This window comes from Diospyros lotus, chromosome 3, assembly GCF_014633365.1.
Source record: "Diospyros lotus cultivar Yz01 chromosome 3, ASM1463336v1, whole genome shotgun sequence".
NCBI lineage: Eukaryota > Viridiplantae > Streptophyta > Magnoliopsida > Ericales > Ebenaceae > Diospyros > Diospyros lotus.
The window spans coordinates 37,288,157-37,312,272 of record NC_068340.1 but is presented as its reverse complement, the minus strand read 5'-3'; the positions used below and the strand labels follow the sequence as shown (position 1 = coordinate 37,312,272).

The window sequence follows — 24,116 nt, the reverse complement described above, 5'->3', positions numbered from 1 at the left end:
TATTTTCAATTTTCTTTTTTTGCATGCTTGTACATACATTGCAACATATTGATTTTTGTTACACTCATTTTTCACATTAGTTGATTATGTAATTTTTTTTTATAAAAGTGAAATTTTATTTTATTAAATAAATCTAACTACCCCACTACATTCAAGACACCCAAATGAGGGCCACTGCAATCCAATGCTTGGAAACCAGTGTAACTGTACTATTTATCTAATTCTCGTGTCTAAGGGCACAAGCTTGGAAACATTCAAATTTTCATTCTTTAATTTTGATACTTTATGCAGTCTCATGTTAACTCTAGTACTTAAACGTGTTTATTAATTGACTATAACACAAATATCAGACGTATGTAATATAGCTTCTCATGTGTTGTAAATGTTCTCTATTTACTCTAAGATCTGTTTCCTATAGTAGTGTGGATTATTATTATTTTTTTTTCTCTCTAATTGTGTTTTGTTGGGTAAAATTGAGTATGGATAGGCTTTTGTTTTTTGTTAGGGGCTGCTCCTTAGAACATCTTTCTTTTGTTGTCTGCATATATCATCTGACAGTTTTGTTTTCCTCTGTTTCCTTTTTCTATAAAAACCAAAATACATTATTGGTAGAAGGATTATTGCTTAAAACCCAATAAAAAGCCCTAAAAAATGTTGAAAAATGAACTTTAAATATTCCAGACAAAATACTTGGATAGAGAGGAGAGAGCTGCCCTCTCTAAATCTAGGGTTTCATTGGTGGATGTTCCATCGCTTGACGCGTGCTAGTCGAATCAATAGTCCCCATTCCTATTGGTCGAGTCATCACCCCCCCTTCCCCCCCTAAAAAATAAATAAATAAATAATATTGTGGCAACAAGAATAGATCTCTTTATCAACATCTTTGGGCCAACATCGTTTCCTTAACCTCTCTCCCACCATTGCCATGGTTGCCTAAACATCTTCGTCAACTAGTGTCTTCTCGTTGCTACACTCCGATGGCAGAGTGTTGGGAATGGGGGTGAAAGAAGGAGTCACACAAATAAAAATAAGAATGGAATGATAAAAAATTTACACGAGAATTTTACGTGGTTCGAGAAACTCTCTTATACAAAGCTACTGTAATATTTTCATTATGTGAAAAAATATATATTGTGTTTTTACACACACACTCTACTCACAAAATCACAACCTAATTACACTTAAAAGAATTTTTCTTCTCAGAGAATGGGATACTGAGATTGGAAACAATTGAGTTAGGGAGACCAATTTATAGGCCTCTCTTACGTTTAAAACGCGTTGCCAACAAGGGGGTGCCCATGCTTGCCACAATTTTCTTCTTCAGATGACTGCTTTTGATTTTCAATTTTGCTGTATGCATTGTCAAAAGCAGCAGCCTGCTGGTTTGACAAGGCAGCAAAAGAAGCAGGCTGCTGCTTTTGCCTTTTGACTTTCAACACAAACCTCCCACACAACCGCCAACAATGCTCCTATCTCAAACGTCATTCGCCTCACCTTTGTTTTTTTCAATGTCTGCTACCATTCTCCACACTAGCACTTGTGAACCATCCGCCACCATTATCAAGCCCCGAGGATTATCTGCCCTTACAATAACCTAGATTACCCTTCAAAATCCTCTACCTATTTGTAGAAAAATATTTCTTTGCTTCATTATCGAAGGATGTACATGGTCCTCTTTTATGGAGGGAGAATGAATACAAGAACTGAAGAAAGGAAACAAAGAAGATGCAAAGAAAGGAAAGCTACATATTTACAAAGGAAAACAATATACACAAACATTAGGAAACTTTCCTAAGACCAAATTTGGAAGTATCCTATTCTAGTTATAGAAACTTCCAAATAGGCATGATCTCTTCTTCAAGACTTCCCATAACTAGGGTGTCGTATCCTTACCATAACTAGGCTGCCATATCCGCTAACACTCCCCCTCAAGCTGGAGAATTGATATTTGCCATTCTTAACTTGCATGCTAGATCTTCAAACCTTTTGACTGCTAGATCCTTTGTGAAAATATCAACCACCTATTCCTTTGATGAAACATGAGGGATTTCAATGAGGCCTGCACCTATTTTTTCTTTTATGAAGTGACGATCAATTTCAATTTGCTTCATTTTTTCACGTTGGACAGGATTGTGTGCTATACTTTTGGCTGATTTGTTATCACAAAACAGCCTAAGTGCACCTTGAGTCTCGATCTTCAAGTCCTTTAGAATGATCCTTAGCCAAATGAGTTCACATATACCAAGAGCCATTGCCCTAAATTTTGTTTCTGCACTTGATTTAACCACAACACTCTGCTTCTTGCTCCTCCAAGGCACTAGGTTTCCACCTAGGAAAACATAATACCCTGTGGTTGATCTTCTATCAGTAAGAGATTCAGCATAATCAGCGTCAGTAAAGCCTCTAACATCCAATTCATTTGCTTTTCTGAACAATATTCCTTTCCTTTACCAGGGGTAGCTTTTAGGTAGTCAAGGATTTTCCTTACGACCTGCATATGTTCTTCAGTTGGGTTGTGCATAAATTGGCTTACAAGACTAACAACAAATGTAATATCTAGCCTGGTATGAGAGAGATTTATCAAATGGACAACCAACCATTGATATCTCCCCTTATCAATTGGTTGACTGCCAAGATTTTGCCACAATTTGCAATTAGGTTCTACTGGAATGCTATACGTTTTTCCCCCGATCAGCCTCGTTTCGGCCAACAAATCCAAGATGTATTTTCTTTGAGATAGAAAAATACCATCCCTAGAATAGGTCACCTCAATTCCTAAGAAGTACTTGAGGACACCAAGATCTTTAATTTCAAATTCTTGGGCTAAATTCCCTTTTAGCACCTTCTGTTCTTCCTCATCATCACCTGTGACAATTATGTCATCCGCATAGACTAGCAAAGCAGTAACCTTACCTTCCCTTGAGTGTTTTATGAAGAGATTGTGATCACCCTTACTTCGATTGTATCCCATAGTTTTCATGGCCTTAGAGAATCTGCCAAACCTGGCCCTTGGGGATTGCTTGAGCCTATAAAGAGCTTTCTTGAGTTTGCATACTTTCCTAGCATCTCCTTCTTGAAATCTTGGGGGCAAATCCATAAAAACTTCTTTTTCTAGGTCTCCATGTAAGAATGCATTTTTTACATCAAATTGCTGCAATTTTCATCCAAAATAAGCAGCCAATGAAATAAGAATTATCACTGTTGCCATCTTTGCCACAGGGGCAAATGTCTCAAAATAATCTATGCCATAAGATTGAGTGTATCCTTTGGCCACTAACTTAGCTTTATATCTTTCTAATGTCCCATTAGCCTTATATTTCACATTGAAAACGCACTTATAGCCTACTGACATGACTCCATTTGGTCAAGAAGCAATCTCCCATGTCTGATTTTTCTTTAGTGCTCTCATCTCTTTCAACATAGCTTGCTTCCAGTTCTGATCTTTTAAAGCCTCATCTTCTAATTTAGGAATGATAATTGAATCCAATGATGCTAGGAAACCTTTGTGACTTGGTGACAACCAATGATAGGACAAAAAATTAACCAAAGGATACTAGGTACAACTTCTGACCCCCTTTCTAACTGCAATAGGAAGGTCTAAATCATCACAGATTGGGTCAAAAGGTTCTAGAACAAAAGACTGTATAAATTCCTTACCTTGATTAGGATCAAATGGTGATGTTTGTTGAGAGTTTTGAGCAGGTTGTCTCCTTTTGAATACATAGGGAAATCCTTTAAAAATTCTTGGCAGTTGTTCTTGATGAGAACGACTAGTGCGCTACTGTTTCATTGAGTTTTGAGCAGCAACAGGAGACCGAGGGAATTGAGAGGCCATGGAAACTGAGAGTAGATTTGGGTAAGGTTGGAGTTGAGTGTTGTTTCTATGGGATAGAGATTGGGGATGCTTCTAAGAGATGAAGTACATCCCCACAGCAAGAAGAAGGGTCACCATCAACTAAATTCTCCCCTTGGTGACCAGCCTTGGGTGAAGAAAAGAATGGTGTAGTCTCAACAAAAGTCACATCTTTAGAAGTGTAAAACTTCTTGATAGGGGGATGATAGCATTTGTACCCCTTTTGAGTAGCGGAATATTCCAAGAAAATACAATTTAGTGCCCTAGGATCAAGCTTATCTCTATGTTGCTTGGGAACATGAATGAAAGAGACACAACCAAAGACTTTTGAGGGAAGAGGGGAATGCGAAGTTAGGTCCAGATAATGGGAAGACATAGACTGAAATGGGGATTGGTGACTGAGGACTTTGGTGGGTACGTGGTTTATCTAGTATGCTACGGTAAGAATGGCTTCCCCCCCCCCCCCCCCCCCCCCCAAAAAAAAAAAAAAAAAATGCTTAGACACATGATGATGATGGAGAAGTGTCCGAGCAACATTAAGAAGATGTCTCATCTTCCATTTAGCCACTTCATTTTGTTGTAGAGTGTCGACACAAAAAGACTCATGGACAATCACTTTTTGTTGGAAAAATTAATGCAAGTGATTATTAAAGTAATCCTTCGCATTATCATTTCAAATTTTTTGAATAAAATAGTGAAATTGAGTGGAAATTAGCTTACAAAAATAGGGCACAATGGTTCCAATAGCCTCTTTTTCTTTTAATAAGAAAATCCATGTCATATGAGTACAATCATCGATAAAAAAAATGAACCAGCGAGCCCCAGAACAATTTGGTATTTTAGAAGATCCCCAAATATCCGAATGAACCAAAAAAAAAGGCTTGGAAGACTTTTTTATTACTAGTAGGATAAGACACATGATGTTGTTTAGAAATCACATATCACATTGAAAAGCACTAGGATCTAGAGACTTAAACAAAGAAGGAAACATTGATTTTAAAAGAAGAAATGGAGGGTGACCAAGCCTATAGTGTTGTAGCCAAATTTGAACAATAGGATTAAAGGTGAATTGAGAAGAGCTAGTAACCTTGGACAGTTGATTTCCAGTAGAGCAGCCTCCCTTGTGCACCAAAAAATACAACCCGTGTTGTTCCGTACCAGCACCAATCATCTTGCCCGTCTTCAAGGCCTGAAATTCACATATTAAGGGAAAAAATGGCAAGGCAATTCAAGTCATAAGTAAGCCAATGAATAAACACAAGGTTGGTGGATAGGTTTGGAACATGCAGCAGATTTTTGAGACTAATATTGGGACTAAGAATGACTGTACCTTGACCTTTAATGGAAACTGAAGTTCCATTGGCGATAGTAATCTGTTTGGAAGTGATAATAGGCTCATAGGTGTCAAAAACAAATTGATCAAGGGTCATATGGTTAGTGGCTCTAACGACCCGTCCTTCCCCGACGTGTCGTTATTCTCGAGATTTCTCTTTCTTTTTTTTCATCACAAATTCCTCAATATAAAATTCCTTGTACATTCAGCATTCCATATGATAAGCTAAGGAATGGTAACTCAAAACACTTGTGGAAGCTAGAATCGAAACTTGAAGGATTATCGTAATTCCATACAAATACAAACGTACACTACTGTTCTCGTACAGCCAATAAATTACAATTTTCGATAGGTGAATTGAAATTAAATTACGCTTTGACCACTCCTTTACCTTTCTTACCGCTCGATTCACTTGAAACGTGGAATATTCTAGTGACAAAAGTCCAAATTAGAAGATAATCTTCTAACTGAGGATTAAAATAAGTTTCGTAAATGAATGATGCATGGACATGAATAAACCGACACCTTAGTGTAGCTATCACTAGTATTCTAGGCCTAGCATGGAACCCTAGACAATCATCCTAGCAATTCTCACTTTAGGGAAAATCCATCCCCAGCACAGGAGACTCCTGTGATTTTTCAGCAAAACTCACTTGGGGAAGTGCGGCTACGCTACCAGGGGAACTTCCCAACCCGCCATGCATACCTCGTTCAGTATGTCAGTGATTTTCATGCCAAATGTCGTATTTAAATTATTCGGTGCAATATAAGTAAATAAGCATATGGATAGCAAGATGCATGTAAACCATGTTGAATTTGCATATTCTTTATGAAACTCGTATTTATCTAGGTAATTCATATCACATAATTTTTTTTGGAAAAATCACTCACCTTGATTTAGTTTTTGATCATTCTCGAAATGCGTGTCTAGCTTTGAAATTCGTGCCCTGATAATTTCCTACCCAAACTTTTTGAAAAATTAATAAAACTAAATTTACCGATTTTTCTAAAAAAAAATCATTTTTTTTTCTTTTTTTACTATTTTTTTCTTAATTTTCCTTACCTTCACACGCCCTGCGCATGAGCTTCACGCACCTTCTTCGATTGTCTTCTTCGTCGCCGATGACCTGGTTTGCCTTGATTACTCTCGATTTCTTCCTCTTTCCTGCCCTATTCAACCTTCTGAACACGATGAAACAACTTTTGGCTCGAAACAACTAGCTGAACGCCCTCGATTTGGCCATTTATTCCTCAGTTTCGGCGAGACGCGATTTTTGGGCCAAGCTTCATAACACCTTCAAATCACTTCCAAAATCCCTCAAACTCTCTAGAAATTCTCCCCACCCTTTGGAGATTGAAAGCCCTCTATCAAAACCCTCAAATTTCTTCTCCAACACTTGGATTTCTTAGAAAAAAATTGATGGAACCCTCGGCCACCAACACAGCTATTTATAGTCATTTTTGGTTGTCCCTCCAGCCAATTAGGTCACCCCATAGCCCTGAACTCCATCCTTTAGGTCATGATGGCCTACCCTCTATGATCGACGATTTGACACCAATGGCCAGTGGCCACAATGCGGCTACTAGCTTTGTAGTGTTCACACTACAATTTTTTCCATTTGTCCCTTCTTCTTTCATTCTTTAACACTTTGACCCTTTGCTTTCAAGTCCTCGGGTTCCCAAAAATTATACTTAGTCCTCATGACTTTGCAAAATTATACTTTTACCCCAATAACTTTGAAAATTTACACTTCTGCCCAATAAAAATTACACCTAAGTCTATAAAAATTTCACTTGAGCCCATAAAAATTTTATGGTATTACAATGGCACCTGAATCAAGTATCCAAATATCATTTTTATCAATTTTAAGGGCAGTAAAAGAGGCAGAATTTAAACAATTACCTTGTTGGGCAAATGCACTGTTTCCATCATGGATAGTCTTGAGGAAAGCCTTCCGTTTGTTGATTTCCTCAGCATTAAGCTAAGTAAGATCAGAAGTAGAAGAAGATTATGTCTTACCAGCTATGTCCTCCTCATGCTCTTTGGTGGAAACATAAGCCTGATTCTTTTGTGCCATTCTTCTAAAGCCTCCCACCTTGCTTAGGACAGGCTCTTTCCCATGTAGTTTGAAACATACTTCTCGAGTATGTTTAGGTTTCTTACAAAAAGCGCACTATAGCCCTTCACGGTTAGTTGGTTTATTTTCTGATTTGCCTACCCTAAATCGTGTTCCTTCCTTTTTATTTGAAACCATGGCTGACCCTTCTGTCCCTATCTCATTGAGCATAACCCTTCTCCTATTTTCCTCACTTCTTACAATAGAAAATACTTCATTCAAGGAAGCCAGCTTTTCCCTGCCAATGATCTGAACCCTTGCTTGATCAAATTCATTATTACGACCTGCTAGGAACTCAACAACTCAATCCATCTCAAAAATCTGGTTAAGAGTGGCAGCATCAGTGCTGCACGCCATTAATTTCTAGGTATTGGTCGAGTTCTAACCAAAGCCCATTCATCTTATTAAAATACTCGGTCACAGTTAAAAAGGCTTGGCGAGTATTGTTAATCTTTGTCTTAAGGTCAAAGATTACTGAGGCATCTTGAACCTTAGAGTAAGTTTGCTTTACGGTGTCCCAAATTTCTTTACCAAAACCTAGAAACATATAGTTTTTACTAACCTCGGGTTGCATGGCATTCCATAGCCATGACATGATAAGGGAGTCCTCCACATACCAAGCTGGAAATGATGGATCAGCAGTCTTTGGTGGAGGAGAAGTGAGGTGTCCAAGCTTCCCTTGACCTTTGAGTACAGTCCTCACTAGTTGTGCCCATTGTAGATAGTTCCTACCATCCAAACGATTGGAAAGATGCACCCTGGGTAGTTCTCCAACTCTAGCACCGGTACTTGCATTAGCAATTTGGTCCACCGGTGATGACTCTCCAGTCGTCATACTGGGTGTGACTTCTGAAACTTCTAACATGGTGAGTGATTGGCTAGATGGAAATGAAGGCTTAAGGGGTATAGCCAAAGAAAAATAGAGGCGAGAAGGGTAGAGGCGGTGCTCTAAGAGACAAATTTGAAGAGAAGCAGTGTCATCTGGACTAAGGGCGGTGTAGATCTGCGATGAAGGCACGGTTAGGGTTAGGATGCAAGGAGTGGCTCTGATACCATGTAAAAAAATACTTCTTTGCTTCATTATCAAATGATGTACGCGGGTCTCTTTTATGGAGGAAGAATGAATACAAGAAAGGAAACAAAGAAGATACAAGGAAAGGAAAGCTACATATTTACAAAGGGAAACAATATACACAAACATTAGGAAACTTTTCTAAGACCAGATTAGAAAGTATCCTATTCTGGTTATAGAAACTTCCAAAGAGGCATGATCTCTTCTTCAAGACTTCCCATAACTAGGGTGCCGTATCCTTACCATAACTAGGCTGCCATATCTGCTAACACTATTACAACCCTTGCTATTATTCTCCAATATCTTACTCACAAATCATCCCTCACAAATCAAATGGCAACTGCTCCTTTACCACGACCCCCTAAAACCAAACCATGCCCTTTTTCATCGTCCTCACAGTTGGCCCATATATTAATGGTGTGGTGGAAAAAAAGGACAAGCTCATTCAATTAAGTTCATATCTATTTCTAGCTTCCTCCCATACTTCTTTCCCAATATTCTCATGATAATGCTGTGGTCACCTTCATCTCAATCTGATTCATATTCTCAAATAATGGCACGTCAAAATCTCAACTCCCAGTTATTTCCAAGCTTTTGCCTTTGCTTCAAATGGTGTGGCCTTGTTGCCTTTCACAATGACAATCTTATTCTGGCAATAAGACCATGGGGTCCGGGGATTCAAGATGGCGGAAAAGAAGATAGAGATGAAGACAATCTCCAGCTCTATATGTTGTTGTCTTCTAGTTTTGCTTGTTTGTTTCAAGCTTTTGTTGGCTTTTCTTTGTTTTGACTATATCTTATGGTAGTAGTCTTATTGGTTTTTTCGCTTTGGTTGGCTTGGGAATGGTCTACGTGTCGACAGTGACCTTTTGGTTTGTTGTTGTTTTAGGCCCTTTTTGTGCTTGACCAGCTAAGTTTGTTGCTTTCTCTCTCTGTTTGTGGGCTTTTGCCTTAAATGTATTTTCTTAGCAAAAAAGAAAGAAAATTACATGGAAGAGGAATGTGATGTGAAGAGTTATATTGGAATCTGCTTAGGTTCATGTTATAGTTTAGGTTATGTCACTTGTTTGGCTGTGCTTTTAAGTCTTTGCCTTTATTAATAAATTCCTTTGGTCTTTCTTTCCCAGAAAAAGAAGAGAATACTTAGATAAACGTGAGTGTTAGGACATTTACTTAAGAGTAGTGTTTTGTAACAAGTATGGTGTGTTTAATGTATGACAAATTCGTGTAAGGATAACTATAAATACTTGAGAAACCTAGTGAGTTCATAAACTTAGTGAGGTGACAGATGATGTGACAGCTTGTTGTTTAATAAAGAAATATATTTCTTAATATCCACCATCTATTTGCAATTTCTTGTAATTCATTAACATTTTGAACAGATTTGTGACAATCAGTGAGGTTTCGCTTTCCGTCTTCACACTTATGCATGAGATAACTGTTTACTGTAAACACCTTAATAATGTTCGTTCTTTACAGAAGACCTCTTTGTGTTTTCTCAGTTATGTGAAATCTATATGTAACTCACACCTTCTCGACAGATTGATGGCCTAATAGTGTTTGAATTGTAAAGCCCATTATGTAGGTCAAATTGTAAAAGTGTTTTTCGCAAAAAAAATCTTAATATTCTTCTTTATCAACGATTGTTACTTAGCCTTGTAATATATTAGACCATAGATGATGAACCACACATGTTGCTTAACATTAGTTGAATGCCAATAAAAGCAATATCATGTATGTGGTGCATTATGTCTTTGGAACAGTTAGAGTCAGATTGATGATATAAGTTTCTGATTTCGGATGTTTCAGCATGCAACGGATAATAGAGAGATACCGTGAGCGTGCAAACGACGCGCAAACCAACAATCTTGAAATGGAACAATACACGCAGGTTGTCATATTTCTAGATAAATTGTGGCCAAGCATGTGAAGTTGATTCTTTTTTCACCAAAATATATTTACTCGAATTTTATTATTTCTTAATAAGCCTCCTGGTTGTATAAACATGCAGCAACTGAAGCTTGAAGCAGCAAATATGGCAAAGAGCATAGAGCTTCTCGAAGCTTCTCAACGGTTTATATCTTAGATGTTACTTTTCTTTTCATATTTTCTCTACGATTTTATGTGGCGCTAGGGTTCTTTCCCTGGGACGTGCAGGAAGCTTTTGGGGCAAGGTCTGGTTTCGTGCTCTGTTCAGGAACTGCAAGAAACAGCCAACCAGCTCGAGCGAAGCTTAAGAAACATTAGAATGAGGAAGGTACGTACATATATAGCAGTTGAGTCAATATATATATAAGAAGAAGAATTCAACTGGGATTGACCAAGCAAACTTGCATTGGATGGAAATATATTTTTCAGGAGCAGGTATTCAAGGAGCAAATTGATCAATTGAAAGAGAAGGTACTCCATGTTACTGTGGGGATTGTTAATTTGCAAACAATCTTTCACATACTTGTAATGCTAATATGTGTTTTTCTGACCCTTCAAATTTAGGAGAGACTGCTGTTGGAAGACAATGCACGGTTATCGGAGAAGGTGAATTTTTATAACCCAATCCAGATTCTCTTGGTTTTTCATTTACATAATACATGCTTTCTTAGTGATCCACGATAAGCATTTTTTGCCTTCTCTCGTGTTCTTTTATGCCCTGAAACTGGAGATCAGATTTTAGATAGGAAGATGGGTGCTTTTGAGCTTTGTACAAAGAGAGGAGGAAATGTGAAGTTTAACTTGAAGTAAGATCGATAAAAAATTGGGTAAATTATATTAAACATCTTTTAGTTTTGAAAAAAAAAAAAAAAAGATACATCTTTGACATTTGAAAAGCGATAAGAGACTTTTCCTAACTTAAAAAACTTTTAACTACACTTTTTTATTTACCGTTACTTTACAGATGTTAAAAGTTATAATGTAGTAAAAATAGTATAACATTCTCTCTTTCCTCCCTTTCTTCTACTTATACAATGAATTAGTCAGAATCTACATCTCTCTGTTCTCCTGTTGGACGACGATTTAGCTATTACCGAACCAGGGAGACAGATAAAGAAATCAACAAACTGTTGGATTTTGCTTACTTTGCTAGACAAAGGAAGATAAAAGGAGATAAAAAGAAAATGTGCGAGCATTTTCATCGTATTAAACAATCTTAACAAAGATGGAGAAGGTGTAGGTAGAGTTGTAAAGTTAGAAGAGATCGTTGTTATTTCTTGGAATGTCAAAAAAATCTGTCTTTTGGCCTGATCTTAAAAATGCTGAATGTAATTTATTCTAAAAAAATACATACAAAAACTCTATATAATACTGGACACAACAATTTTCAAAAATAAGATTGTTGACTTGGAGATAAAAAGGTTTAGAATAACTTCACTAATAACGTAGGACTGATCAAATAATACCATGAACGTGAACATATATTATTGCTTTTGTTGTTGTTCATTATCTTAAAAAAAAAAAAGTAATGATTAGAACTATAGATGGTTCTCCCAAGGTAGATGAATCGCAAATGCATGGTCCATAGAGTTGTGGCATGCTAGTAATGTGTAATTTTATGTCAAAATTTTAGAGGACTACTTAGGATATCATTACAAAAATAGAAAATTTAACCAAAATTTCACTTTAGACTCAGAGAATATTGAATTGAAAAAGGAGGGTTTTCCTTTTTGCTGTTGTACTTTTGTGTGGATTGTGGTATGTTCCTTATTTAATTGAAGTTGTCACTATTTATTAAAAAAAAAAACTATAAGGTAAAATAACTCACTGGAATGACACCATTTTTATGGTGATCTCTAGCTAAAGTTTCCAAGATATAATAGCATCATCTATTGTTTCAGGTTGAGTGTTATTCTAAGTATAACGAGAAGCATAGATAAACATGCATGCAAACATGATTTAGCATTGTCCTTAATTAGTCGAACAGCTCCCTTTGATTGATTGGTTCTATATTCTTCGATAGATGCTTGACATGCCTTCTTTTCCTAGAGCTCTTAGTTATCTTCAATGTTCTTCCAGTAATAACACGTGCCTTGGATTTATATAATTTTATGATTGTGACTCAAAATATTGTTTGTTTTAGCAAGTATATGGCTGTGACCTACACACGCAAAGAATCCAAAATGAGTTGTCAGAGAAATAATTTCACATTAATTGTAAGTCTAGGTGAACACATTGTGATTTTTACAATAAAGCAAGAGGTGACTCTTCTTCAGTGTTCTAAAACACGCTAGGCACTAGTCAAGCACCAGATTGAGGCCTAGCGCTTAGGTAGGGCCTAAAAAAAACTACTATTTTCAGCACATAAACTTGCATTATTTTGTAACATTGGTTACTTCCTTGCATTATTTTGTGCTTTCATCTAATAGTAAGACAGATAGACAGATTAAATTATTGTATTAACAATAATTTGACCATGTTGTCGTATTTTTCTTGACTTTTTTTCTCACAAATTTCTCTCAAGTTCCTAGCAGTTGTCCATTCAACATGTGTTTTTTGACCAATGCTTTGCTTTACTTTGGTCTCTCCCCCCCCCCCCCCCCCCCCCCCCCAAAACAAATTTCTCTCATCTTCCAAATGAGCTCCATGCTTTCATCTACTTTAGAAATTTCTCCCCTAAATTTCTCCAACAAATCCATTCTTCTCTGCTTCCTTTGTTCAATGACTACTACTACAAGAGGCAAAGAGCCTGCCTCCTCCTCCTCCACTTCTCGGAGCAGCGACAATTATGATGTGTTCTTGAGCTTTAAAGGCGAGAACACTTGCTGGACTTCCGTCCACCATCTCCACACAGCTCTCACGAATGCCAGATTTCGCACCTTCAGGAACAATGATGAAATCCAAAGAGAGAAAGCATCAAGATTGAGCTGCGGAGGGCCCAGCACCTAGGATGCCGATTGGCATGAAATCGCGGCAGCCAGGGACCCAGGTAGGTAGGCGGCCCAGGCCGCGCCTGACCCAGGCAGCTAGGCGTCACCTGGGCTGCCTAGGCACTGATCGGGCCAGATTAATCGGCCTGACGTCTAGGGTGCTGATTAGGGTTTAATTGCGGCCCCTAGACAGCCGCCCTGGCCGTATTTTAGAACGTTGTTCTTCTTTGTAACAAGTTCTAATTTCAAAATAAAATTATGTAACTACATCTATATATTATTTAATTATTAATTAAAACGGACAATATTACCTCGCATCAAACCTGTCAAGCATTAGGTTGACTATGACATATGCAATGGCAGTGTGGAGAGAATGGAGGGAAGTCGGCAGCAAATCAGATAGAAGTTGGGGCATGCAGCCATAGTGAGAGCTCGGAGGTGGAGACACAACTTTTCATTGGCCTGCCTGATATGCGCTGTAGCAACTCATGGCAGCAAACTTCATGATCCTTTCTTCATCCATAAATATCCCATCTTCTGTAGGCTCATCCTTGTTGTAACCCTAATTTATCGTATTATATTCTGCATGTCACGTTGTTACAAAATCTTATTATTTCAGTCATGGCAGCCGTCTGTACAAGTCCCATAATATTATCACTCTGGCTGTCGACTCTATGGAATGTAATAAATCACCTAATTGTGTTGGGTATGGCAGAAATTTTATTTTTGGGATGATTGGTTTCCATTAATTATTTTGTCTTTGTAAGGTTGTGATGTAATGGTACTGTATTATTGGTGATTGTTACCGACTTATGTACGCTTATTATGTGACGAGGTTGGTGTGTCTAATGCAAAAGAACAAGCACTTGCATACTTGGAATGTCACGACGGTTGGTGTTCGAAGAAATAGGTGCGTGCAGCTTTTGCATATGGTGTCTGTTTTTGGCCCATGACTCCATTTCGGAAAGCTCTCAACGAGACGCATCTAACTCCCCGCTTTGCCGTGACCTATAATGGATTTTGACTGTTTGAGATCGTTTATAGTTTTAAAATTGTATTTTTTTGTGTTTTTTTAGTTCAGTATTTTATTTTGTTTTGTAAGCCCAGCCCGTTAAAGGGATTACAGGCTCAGTAAATTTTTTATTTTCACCTACTTAAGACATTTATTTGTATTATAGAATTCTCAGATACTTGTGAAATAAGAAAGACGCTCGTTTTCTTAATGTAATCCGTATTCAAGTGTGTTATAAGTGAGCCTACATTATTATGTGTCACATTTTTTTAAATCATATGTAAGCTAGACGGGCCTAAAATAAAGTCATTAGGAAGCATCAACTGGTCCCATTGGAGGAGGCAAAATTTTGGCTTTTTCTTTTAATATTTCTTTTGGATTGCATTTGGATAGGATCATTAAATCTTATGATTTGAAATTTGGAATTTAAATTTAAATTCAAATTCAAGGTGGATTGTACCAAAAATTTACAAAAAAATTGACGTAACATTTACAAATCTGTCATTTCAAACAACGTAATTTGCATTATTTGAAATTACAAAAAATTGACGTAACATGTTCATGTCCAATGTCAAAAATGGATAAATTATAATTAGAATGCTACATCTTGGATTTTGCACTCCATATTAAATTGATTATTATTCTTTTGTTTTTTTATTGCTAAGTCGCTGTACATTTATCGTGAAGAGAGAATTACCTGGGCAATTGATATTTTGCCCTGTGATCATTTCCTTGGGCTCGGGAATTTCTGGGCCCATTAACCATATGGGCCTAATCCCACTTCACTGCTTGTCTGCCACTAAACCTCAGTTGGGCTTGGACAGATACCCGCAAGAAATTGGAAGAGTTATGGCCCATAAGATTTGACTTCTACAGATGCATAATGCGGATAGCTGAGGGCCCGTTTGCTTTCTTTTACTATTTTTCTGTTTATTTATTTATTTATTTATTTTGGATAGAAAATAAAAATAGAATTTAATGATTTATTTTTATTTCTAAATTTTTAAACTCAAAATATATAAATAAATAAAAAAAAATATACTTTCACATGCGATTTTATTTCGTTTTCTTTCCTCTACTCTCCTTTGAGTAATTTTACGAGTCACCCTCTCTAATGAGAAGATTGTATGGGCAGGGTAGGGGAGATCAGAGAAACTATATAGAAAACAAAAAATAAAAAATTAAATTGGAAACAAGCCAAAATTATTATAAAATTAATAATAACATTAGATAGATGTTAACTTAAGGCCATCCTGAATGCCATATTATAATTATACATACATTCATGCGGGCATCAGATTTTGAAATTCAAACTGCTGCTTTGATCTCTCTCTCTCCCTCTCCCTCTCTCTCTCTCATATTTAACCACTGGTCAGGAATACTGTATATTCGTAAGATCAGCATCTGACAAATTTTGCTCAAAATTAAGTAAGATCTCTCTCTCTCTCTCTCTCTCTCTATATATATATATATATGTCTGTGTAATAGCCAAATCACAAATTGTTAAACACAGTCCCAGTTAGATTGTCTGCTTTTGGTCCCATGATATGGCAAGCTGGACCTTCATTTGCCGAAGAAAATGATATTTCTAATATGAAAAATATCACTAAAATAATAATATCACAGAGACGCTTGATTGATTTATTTATATTTGATTTGATACTCCGAAGTTCTTACCCAACGATAAATTATATATTTGATAGTAGAGGTGATAGAGGGGAGGGGAGGGGAGTAGCATTGCATAGAGCTCCGTGTGATTAATTAATTTGGAGCACCATACTTCATTTTTCTAAGGGAACCTCCATATAATTAATTGTGTTGATCTTTAATTAGGGTTAGTGTGTATATATTCATAGACAATTACATAACAATTAATGTAATAATTAATAGTCATTAATTATTTTTGTCATTTCTTAATTAGCAAAAAAAAAGCATTAGATCTTAACATATATAAAAAAAAATTGCACAAATTAAGGCAATGATAATATACAATTGCCGCAAGCTACCTAGTAATTGTTTTGATAATATTAATAATTTAAGTAATCAAGATTAGTCGTGTGTTTTGTTTTGGGTTTTACATAATTAAATAGTATAGGGTTCCTCCTCGAGCTAGGATAATTATGAGGCATCGGATCTTCTTGCCGCCGCCGCCGCCGTCGTTGGCGGGCAAGGCAAAACTTGCTTTGGTGGAGGCGGCTAATAGCCGGCGACTGGCAATGGAACGACTGTCAGGTGACTGACAAGTGACAACCTTCCACTGAGCTTTGTCATATTTGTAGCTAAGATTGCACGGATAGGGACCCCGCGATATAACGATAATGTATGTGTGTTTATACCAAAATTTCTAGACCACTATTTGGAGGAATATGAGTTGTATTCTTTAAAAATTTATTACTTGAATATTTTGAAATGATTGTCCTTGCACGACCCTGTCGTTTGTATTTTTAATTTTAACAAAAAGAATAAATCGCAAATGTAAAATTTTATCTTATTACATAAGACAAAAATTAAACTCACGAATTATTAGTGCAAACTCGATATATTATTTATTTGACCGCTCTATCTATACCTTGGAAGTTTATTTACTTGAATATCTTAATATATATATATTAGATAATTATATAATGATATAAATAATAAATTTTAAAAATACATTAGAATTTAAAAGTTATCTCAAATTCAAAAAATAAACTAAGTAATGAAGAGGAACATTGTTTTTATTTCATTTATCTTTTAAAATTTTCTTCGCAACAATATTCCAAAAAAATAAATGTTCATTTTCTCCATTCTTTTTAAATCTATATATGATAACCCTCACTTTAACTAACATAGAATATCACATGTCACGAATCAAATAAAGACAAATTTTATTTATATTTGTCATTCTCATCATCTCATAAAAAAGTACTTCTACAAATCAAAATATTATCAATAATAATTGCATAAGATGACCCGATCTCTTGTATTCCTTCCTTAATTAAATTAAAAATAAATTATTTATCTTTATATTCATCTTCACAATTAACAACTTTAATGAACATAGGTCCTCTTTTTCTAATTGCAAAAAAAAAAAAAAAAAAAACTAATAGGAGGTCTTCTTTGAGGATCAGACCAACCATCACACGCTAAGTAACTCCTTTTATCTCTCCATGTCCCTTTAATTAATTGGTTCATGCAATCTCTCAATATTGGACCTTAATTTCTTTTTGAAACAATGTTGTTCTATAAAAGCATTATTATAACCTATATATAGCTAGGCATGTAACTTCCAATATATATGATTATATGTAGCAAAAGTATAGCAAGGATTCCTAGCTAGCTAGCAAGGTTAAAAGGAAGCCCACTTGAATGAAACAATATTCATCTAATTAATTTCACAATCTAATTGGTCTTTCTTTGGCTTGCATATTAAATGCATTTTTAATTCAAGAACAAATTTACTTGAAACCTTTCTTTTTTTAAGCTCATATCCTTGTCGCTTAAGAAAAGTAAGAAATTTTCAAGAAGGTGAAGATGGCCAGTGGCACGTAATTTTGACATGTAATTTTTTTTTACTTTCAACTCAGTTGCATCTTGTAAATTTTTCATCTTGATTACTCAAATATTATATATGTAGTAACTTTAATTAGAACATTGTGATTCTAAAATTTGAAATTTTTAACAAAGGGTGCCTTCACTTTTGAATATGACCCCTTGAATGTAATGTAATGTAATAATATTATTATAGTACTAATTATAAGTAAAAGAAAAATTTAATTTCACCACCTTCCATTCTTCCCAATTTAGTCACATACTTTAACAAGGGTTTATTTTTATCATCATCAATAACCCAACTAGCTGGGACCGTTACTACCTTCATGTGTGGGGTTGCCATTTCCTTCAATTCTAAATAATAAATAATAATCGTAAAAAAAAGCATAAATTAGGCATTTGAATGAGAGAAGACTTCAAATGACAAAATCTTTATATCAACAGAAAAGCTACATATACCTCAAGCTGAATGAAGAAGATGAGTTGCATGAAAAGGACCCCTCAACTTGAGACTTTGGTTCAATTGGCAGCAAGTCACATGGGGTGTAGTGTAGGTCGGTGATAGTGAGTCATAGCGCAGAGGGACAAAGAAGATAGACGACGAAGACGAAGAGACTGTCAATCAAAGCTAGAAGGTTCCTTTTTTTTCTGGCGTAATCGTGCTTTCTTGTTTTTAGGGTATTTTGATTGGGTTGTAGCCTTTTAGCTAGGTTTGGAGGCCATTGATGGGCCTCATTAGGTGTTTTTCCTGAGGTATAATAATTGGGCTTTATTGTACCCTAGATTTTAAGTTTGCAAGTCATGTAGTTTAGTTTTTTGTAATTTTCTTCTATGTTGGTTGCTTTTAGTTACGGTATAGGCTCTGTTCTGTTTCTAATTAATGAACGGATTGTTAGGGTAAATTAAGAAAAAAAATGTACTGACCTTTTTCTTTATTTTTCAAAATTAGAAACATGTTTTTAATAATCTTATCAAACTTTATCATTGGTTTAATTATAAAACATTACCAGTCTTTGTTAAATTTCAATAGTTAGCAAATAATATATGACATACTACACATCGTTGCAAATCATTTACAATATTCTATGTGATTCATCTTCACATTATTTGCTTTCCATATTGGACGATGTGACAAATACTAAATTCTATGTATACCATAACTTTGTATAGAAACTTTATACAGCCAATTTTCTTTTTTTTTTGTAAAATATTGTTTTATAATTAAAGCGAAGGCTATGTTAATTATATGGGTTGTAGCCTTTTTCTGTTTATATTCCAACATTGCTTGCATCCTAGATTTCTTTGCTCTGGCAAGCCTGGGTGTATTATCTAGGTATCTGTTGTGGCTCTGTTGGGTCATTTTGCCACACTCTGTAATCTCACACTTAAGCTCCTTATTGGTTATGCTTTCTCCGCGTATGCTTAGTTTGGTTAGACTTTTATTTTTATAGTTTGTAACGTATGTAGTATTTAAACTGATTATAACGTTTAAATTAGGTGACGTTTAAGCTGATAATGTGTTTGGATAAATATATTTTTAAACTATCAGTTAATAGTTATATGTTTAATTTGAAAGAACTGATAACCTATTACAATTTGATAAAAAGACGAAAATAAACATGTTGAATGATATAAAATTTCATCATTAAATGTTAATACATTATACATAATTATTAAAAATATATTAATATAATATTATTATATATATAAATATTTATATATTATTGTTTGTTATTGTTGTTATATATATATATACATATATATACACAGATGGCAGCGGGAAAGAGGGGAGGCGACGAGCAACGACAGATGGGGCCACGAAAGAGACGATGGGAGCAGTAGTGGGGGAGATGACAATCGATATTGTCGATGGAGGCGATTGCTGATGAGAAGCAACCAATGGGGGTGACAGCGATGGTCAACGGTTGCAGTCAGAAGAGCTGAAAAAGAAGAAGAAGAAGAAGAAGAAGACGACGAAAGATAGAGGTTGAAGAAGAGAGGGCATGGTTGAAAATTAACAAAAAAAAAAAGAAAAGAGATAAGGGTAAAATGGTGTAATGCTTGGTCAACTCAGCTTCTAAATAGGCGGTGTTTGGCAAAAACTATCTCCCAATAACTTTTGCAAAATGCTGTAGCAACACTGTTTAAGCTATTTAATTTAAACGTTGGTGAGGTACAACTAATTACTTCATCAACTTTTGTTAACAGCTTATAAGCTATTGATATAACTTAGAAGCAGTCAAACAATTTTGCCAAATGAACCCTCGTGCGTTCAGTAACTTCAGTTAGTCTGTTGTTGGTTAAAAGGCTTATATGTTTGTTATAGTTGCTGGTTGATTTTGACGTCTCCTCATGTGTAGTAGTTTGGGTTTGTTTATGTTCTCTTTGTTGGGTTTCGGTTATAATCTAACCTATCCAAACAAATAAAAAAAGAGATGAAGATAAAAAAAAAAAAAAAAGAATTAGTGAAAAACTGTTAAACGTAATATAAAGCATAACAGTTTTTTAAAACTATAATTATAAATAGCGATGATGTGTATAATTCATATAACTCATCACTTTATTTAATAAGATTGGAATTTATAATCGATGTTAGTGTTATCCGAAGTCATGGATATATGCTCCCAATAGATAGAGAGAGAGAGAGAGTGAAAATTTGCGTAGAGTTACGGATGTAATTAAGGTAAATCTGCAGGCCAATAATAAAAAAAATGATGATTCAATAAACAAATATTGCGGCCGGATCCCCAATAACCCTCCTCGTATTTGAAACCCCAGAGGATGGCCATTGCATCATCATACGCGAGAGAGAGAGAGAGAGAGAGTAGTGAATATGGCAGAGTTGGTTCTCTCTCTGGTCATACTTGGGAGTGAGTGTCAGTGTGAAGATATATAAAATAGCAGATAAATTATTATCATTGAGAGAGAGCGAGAGAGAGAGAGAGAGAGAGAGAGAGAGAGAGGAGAAGAAACAGTAAAGCATTCAGTACTGGAGGAGCCGTTTGCTTGTACTCAAAATTCTCTATCGAAGCCAAACTCAAAAATCTGGTCCAAGTTTTCATCCTTTGATGTATGGATCCGCTTTTCCCGCTCCATTATAATCATCCACCTTGCTAGCTGCTTTATAGTTTTTTCTTCCCTACCATCACCATTATTATTAGTCATTTTCATAAGGAATCTTCCTTTGCTGTCCTTAAAGGAGAAAGTAGAAGAGAAGCTTACCCAGTGGCCAGATATGGGCAGAGATTGGTTCTACTGGGGGGGCGGCGGAAAAGCCGCAAAGGGCGGAGGAGGAGGAGCTCAGAGAGACGAGCCGCCCTCCGGCTGCATGGCCGCCGTCTTTCAAATCTTCGATTTCCGTCAGTTTCAGTTCGCTTTACACCAGCAAGTACCCTCTTTCAAGACTGACTCTTTCCTTCCAGAAGAATCCGATGATGTGCTCAAAGGTGGACCTTCGTTCTATTCTATCTCCATTTGGAATGTTATCATCTTAATTTATGCCTTAGTTTCTAGCTATATGTACTTTGGGTGTCTGTTTCTTTGAGAAATTTGAGTTGTGGGTTTTATGAAATGCAGGAGTGGAAGCACCGAGGAACAGCTTGGAGATGGAGGCTGCTTCCTTTCCGTCCACCTTGAAAGAAAAGGAGGAAATTACGCTAGATATTCCAGTAAGATATAACTATAATCCTTATCCTCTCGCCAAAAATTTTTTAATGTTATTTTCTACTTCCAACGTTCGTTTGAAAAGATTCCATTCGCTCCAAAGTACACAATGATGATAACAATGATTTCATGCTGGATCCAATCCTCAATCTAGATGGGTATTCAAATCAAAACAAGTGGCGGCACTGTTAGATCGAAAGACGGAGCTTCCAGAGCCAGAACGGATCATGATTTATCCTCAGAATACAGCAGCTCTCCCGGAGCCAAAACTCCCAATCTTGTGGCCAGATTGATGGGTCTCGATCTTCTTCCTGAAACTCCCTCTCCCTGTTCTTCATCTTCCCTGAAAAACTTTCCATCAAACCCTTATCTTCAATGTCCAAAACAACTCGTTCAAAAGCGGCAAAGAAGCAGCTCTGCTACATTCGAATACAACGACATAATTGGAAGCCGGTCGTTGCCGGAAACACCCAGAATATCATCGGCCAGAAGATCGGACGTCGATCATCACAGGCTTTCGCTGCAAATCAACAAAGAGAACTTTCACATGGGCGGAAGCGAAGCGTACTCAGATTTCTATGCGAGGCAGATTGTGAAGCAAGTTAAAGAGAGTGTCAGCAGTAGAAAAGCCGGCCTGGACATTACTAACACCATGACCAGGAACAGAGATTATGGTCCTGATCATGCTGTTTTGCTCAAATCAAAGAAAGGGTCCAAGAATTCAGTGAAAGTGATCAGTGATGAGGCAAGACCAACCAGTAAGCAATCAACGCCTTCTTGCTCGCCCAGGCTTAGGTTTCATGAACTGAAGAACGAGCCTGGACCAGCCATTAAAGACCAGCTCAGTGGCCACTCTCCGAAACTGTCGCCATCACCATTATCTTCTTCATCAGTTGATGTTCAATCCCAATCAGGTAAAGTTTCATCTGCTTTGGTAGAGCAGAAGAAGATGCAGCGCTACCAGCCAAATCCGGACCAGGTCAAGGCCAGGAAAAGTATGGCAACTCTGAAAAGGAACAAGCAAGAGGAGCCCTTTGTTCGGCCATCAACAACAGGTAGAGCAAGCCTCTCGGAGAAGAAGTGCAAGAAAACTCCTTTGTCAAGTGAGCTTCTCAACGTTAATGGCCCTACCCTTTTCCCTGCCCGGAAAGATTCTTCTTCTTCATCAACAAAAGTAGCCCAAAATCAGGTATATATTTTGGCGTTAATGCATATCGACTACTGTCTTTGTAATGTTTTTATTTTACTGTTAAACATTGGTTACATTGTTCTTTTATGATAAAAAAAAAAAGTCAGATTAATATGAATTGTGAAAATTATCTTTTTATAATAAATTACGTATAAATATAATTCTCATTCTTATTTTCTTCTTCTTTTTCTTTTAAAGCGAGTAATTTCTTTTGCATGGTAAAGAGAGAAAACGCAGCGGAGGAGAATGGTTAAAATTAAGATTTTCATAAAAACATTTCACGCTTCTACTTATTAAACCAGTAGACAAATGTGACCGGAAATTATATGACATTCAAAGTTTTAATGAGTAGTTTGCGTATATAATTGTAGGTGCAGAAGCAGGCCGAGGCATCAGAGACTCTTTCATCGAAAAGGAGCACACAGTTATCTTGTTGTGCGAGCCAGCGGACGTACGCCAAGCAAGAAGCCTCCCTCACGCCCCCCACCACCTGCGGCGACAGCTCTAACGGCGCCACCACCAGCTGTGGCGAGGAATTCCACTACATCTCCAAGATACTGAAACGCGCCGGCTTCATCAACACCCCGCTGTCCTTCTCCAAATGGTACTCCCCATCCCACCCTCTCGACCCTTCCATCTTCCAACACCTCGAGCTCTTCTCCCCGGCCGCCGAGGCCGGAAACTCGCCGTTGACCCACCGGTGCAACAGAAAGCTAATCTTCCATCTCGCCGATGAAATTCTAGCCCAAATCCTGAAACCTAATTACATGCAAAAACCATGGGTTTATTACAATCATCATATACTTGGGTCTGAATTGATCCAAAAACTATGCTCAAGAATCAAAAGCTTCCCCTCCGTGAATTGCCAAGTTCTGGAAGACATCGATGGTTTGATCGAGAAAGATCTGTGTAGATCAGAGCTTCAAGGGTACTCATCCATGGCGCCATGGGAAGACGAAAGTGAGGCCATAGTTGCGGGGGTCGTAGGTGGCATTGTGGAGAGCTTAGTGGTTGAAACGGCCGTGGAATTTGCGCAAGAGAGCTGGGGCGCAATGAATAATTTAATTATTATGTGACCATAATAATAATACTGTTATGCTGTACATATTTATTTGTTTCTTTTTTTTTTTTTAAAGAAAAAGAAATAAAGGGCGGGGGAGACAAGGTCAGGGTCGCACTGACGGGGGGTCACATGGGCGGACGGGGGGGGGGGGGGGGGGGGGGGATTCACGTGACGAGATGCGATTCGTTGGGTCTGAGGTCCCTGTTTCCGAGGTGGCGGACTTTGTAAGGAGAGGGGTTAGAGCCCTCCACGTGGGAGTGGGAGTGAGAGTGAGAGACTGTCCAACCCCCACCCTCTCACTCGCAAAAGTGTTATCATAATTGATAAATGCTATATATTTCTTCTTTTACTAATAATTATGTGGTTGCAATGTGAAGTTATTTTATTCATAAAAATAAAATAAAGAAAATAATAATGCAAATTA

At 36.8% G+C, this 24,116-nt stretch overlaps 2 protein-coding genes across 4 annotated transcripts in view; both read left to right on the top strand.

The window, feature by feature from the left end:
• Positions 1-14,384, top strand: part of LOC127796678 (MADS-box protein SOC1-like) — a 60,400-nt gene extending 46,016 nt beyond the window's left edge. For 2 of the 3 annotated variants that reach the window (XM_052328947.1, XM_052328948.1), the window contains exons 5-10: positions 10,185-10,266; positions 10,387-10,448; positions 10,533-10,632; positions 10,734-10,775; positions 10,869-10,910; positions 13,598-13,966. In XM_052328947.1, coding sequence (XP_052184907.1) covers positions 10,185-10,266; positions 10,387-10,448; positions 10,533-10,632; positions 10,734-10,775; positions 10,869-10,910; positions 13,598-13,741 — 472 coding nt within the window. In that variant the 3' untranslated portion in view covers positions 13,742-13,966. Of the gene's footprint in view, positions 1-10,184; positions 10,267-10,386; positions 10,449-10,532; positions 10,633-10,733; positions 10,776-10,868; positions 10,911-13,597; positions 13,967-14,069 lie in introns of those variants that run through there. The other variant, XM_052328949.1, reaches the window with a different exon arrangement.
• A 6,342-nt stretch (positions 14,385-20,726) lies between these two features.
• Positions 20,727-23,809, top strand: LOC127796468 (uncharacterized). The gene is made up of 5 exons (XM_052328621.1): positions 20,727-20,847; positions 20,977-21,223; positions 21,354-21,445; positions 21,595-22,629; positions 23,001-23,809. Exons 2-5 carry the CDS (start codon positions 21,013-21,015, stop codon positions 23,703-23,705), a joined length of 2,043 nt encoding a protein of 680 aa, XP_052184581.1. The 5' UTR covers positions 20,727-20,847; positions 20,977-21,012; the 3' UTR covers positions 23,706-23,809.
• Positions 23,810-24,116: the final 307 nt, after the last annotated feature.

Coding starts and splice junctions, on each gene's coding strand:
- LOC127796468 (XM_052328621.1), top strand. CDS start 21,013: ATGGGCAGAGATTGGTTCTACTGGGGGGGCGGCGGAAAAGCCGCAAAG. Junction 21,224..21,353: donor ATCCGATGATGTGCTCAAAG/GTGGACCTTCGT, acceptor TATGAAATGCAG/GAGTGGAAGCACCGAGGAAC. Junction 22,630..23,000: donor CAAAAGTAGCCCAAAATCAG/GTATATATTTTG, acceptor ATATAATTGTAG/GTGCAGAAGCAGGCCGAGGC.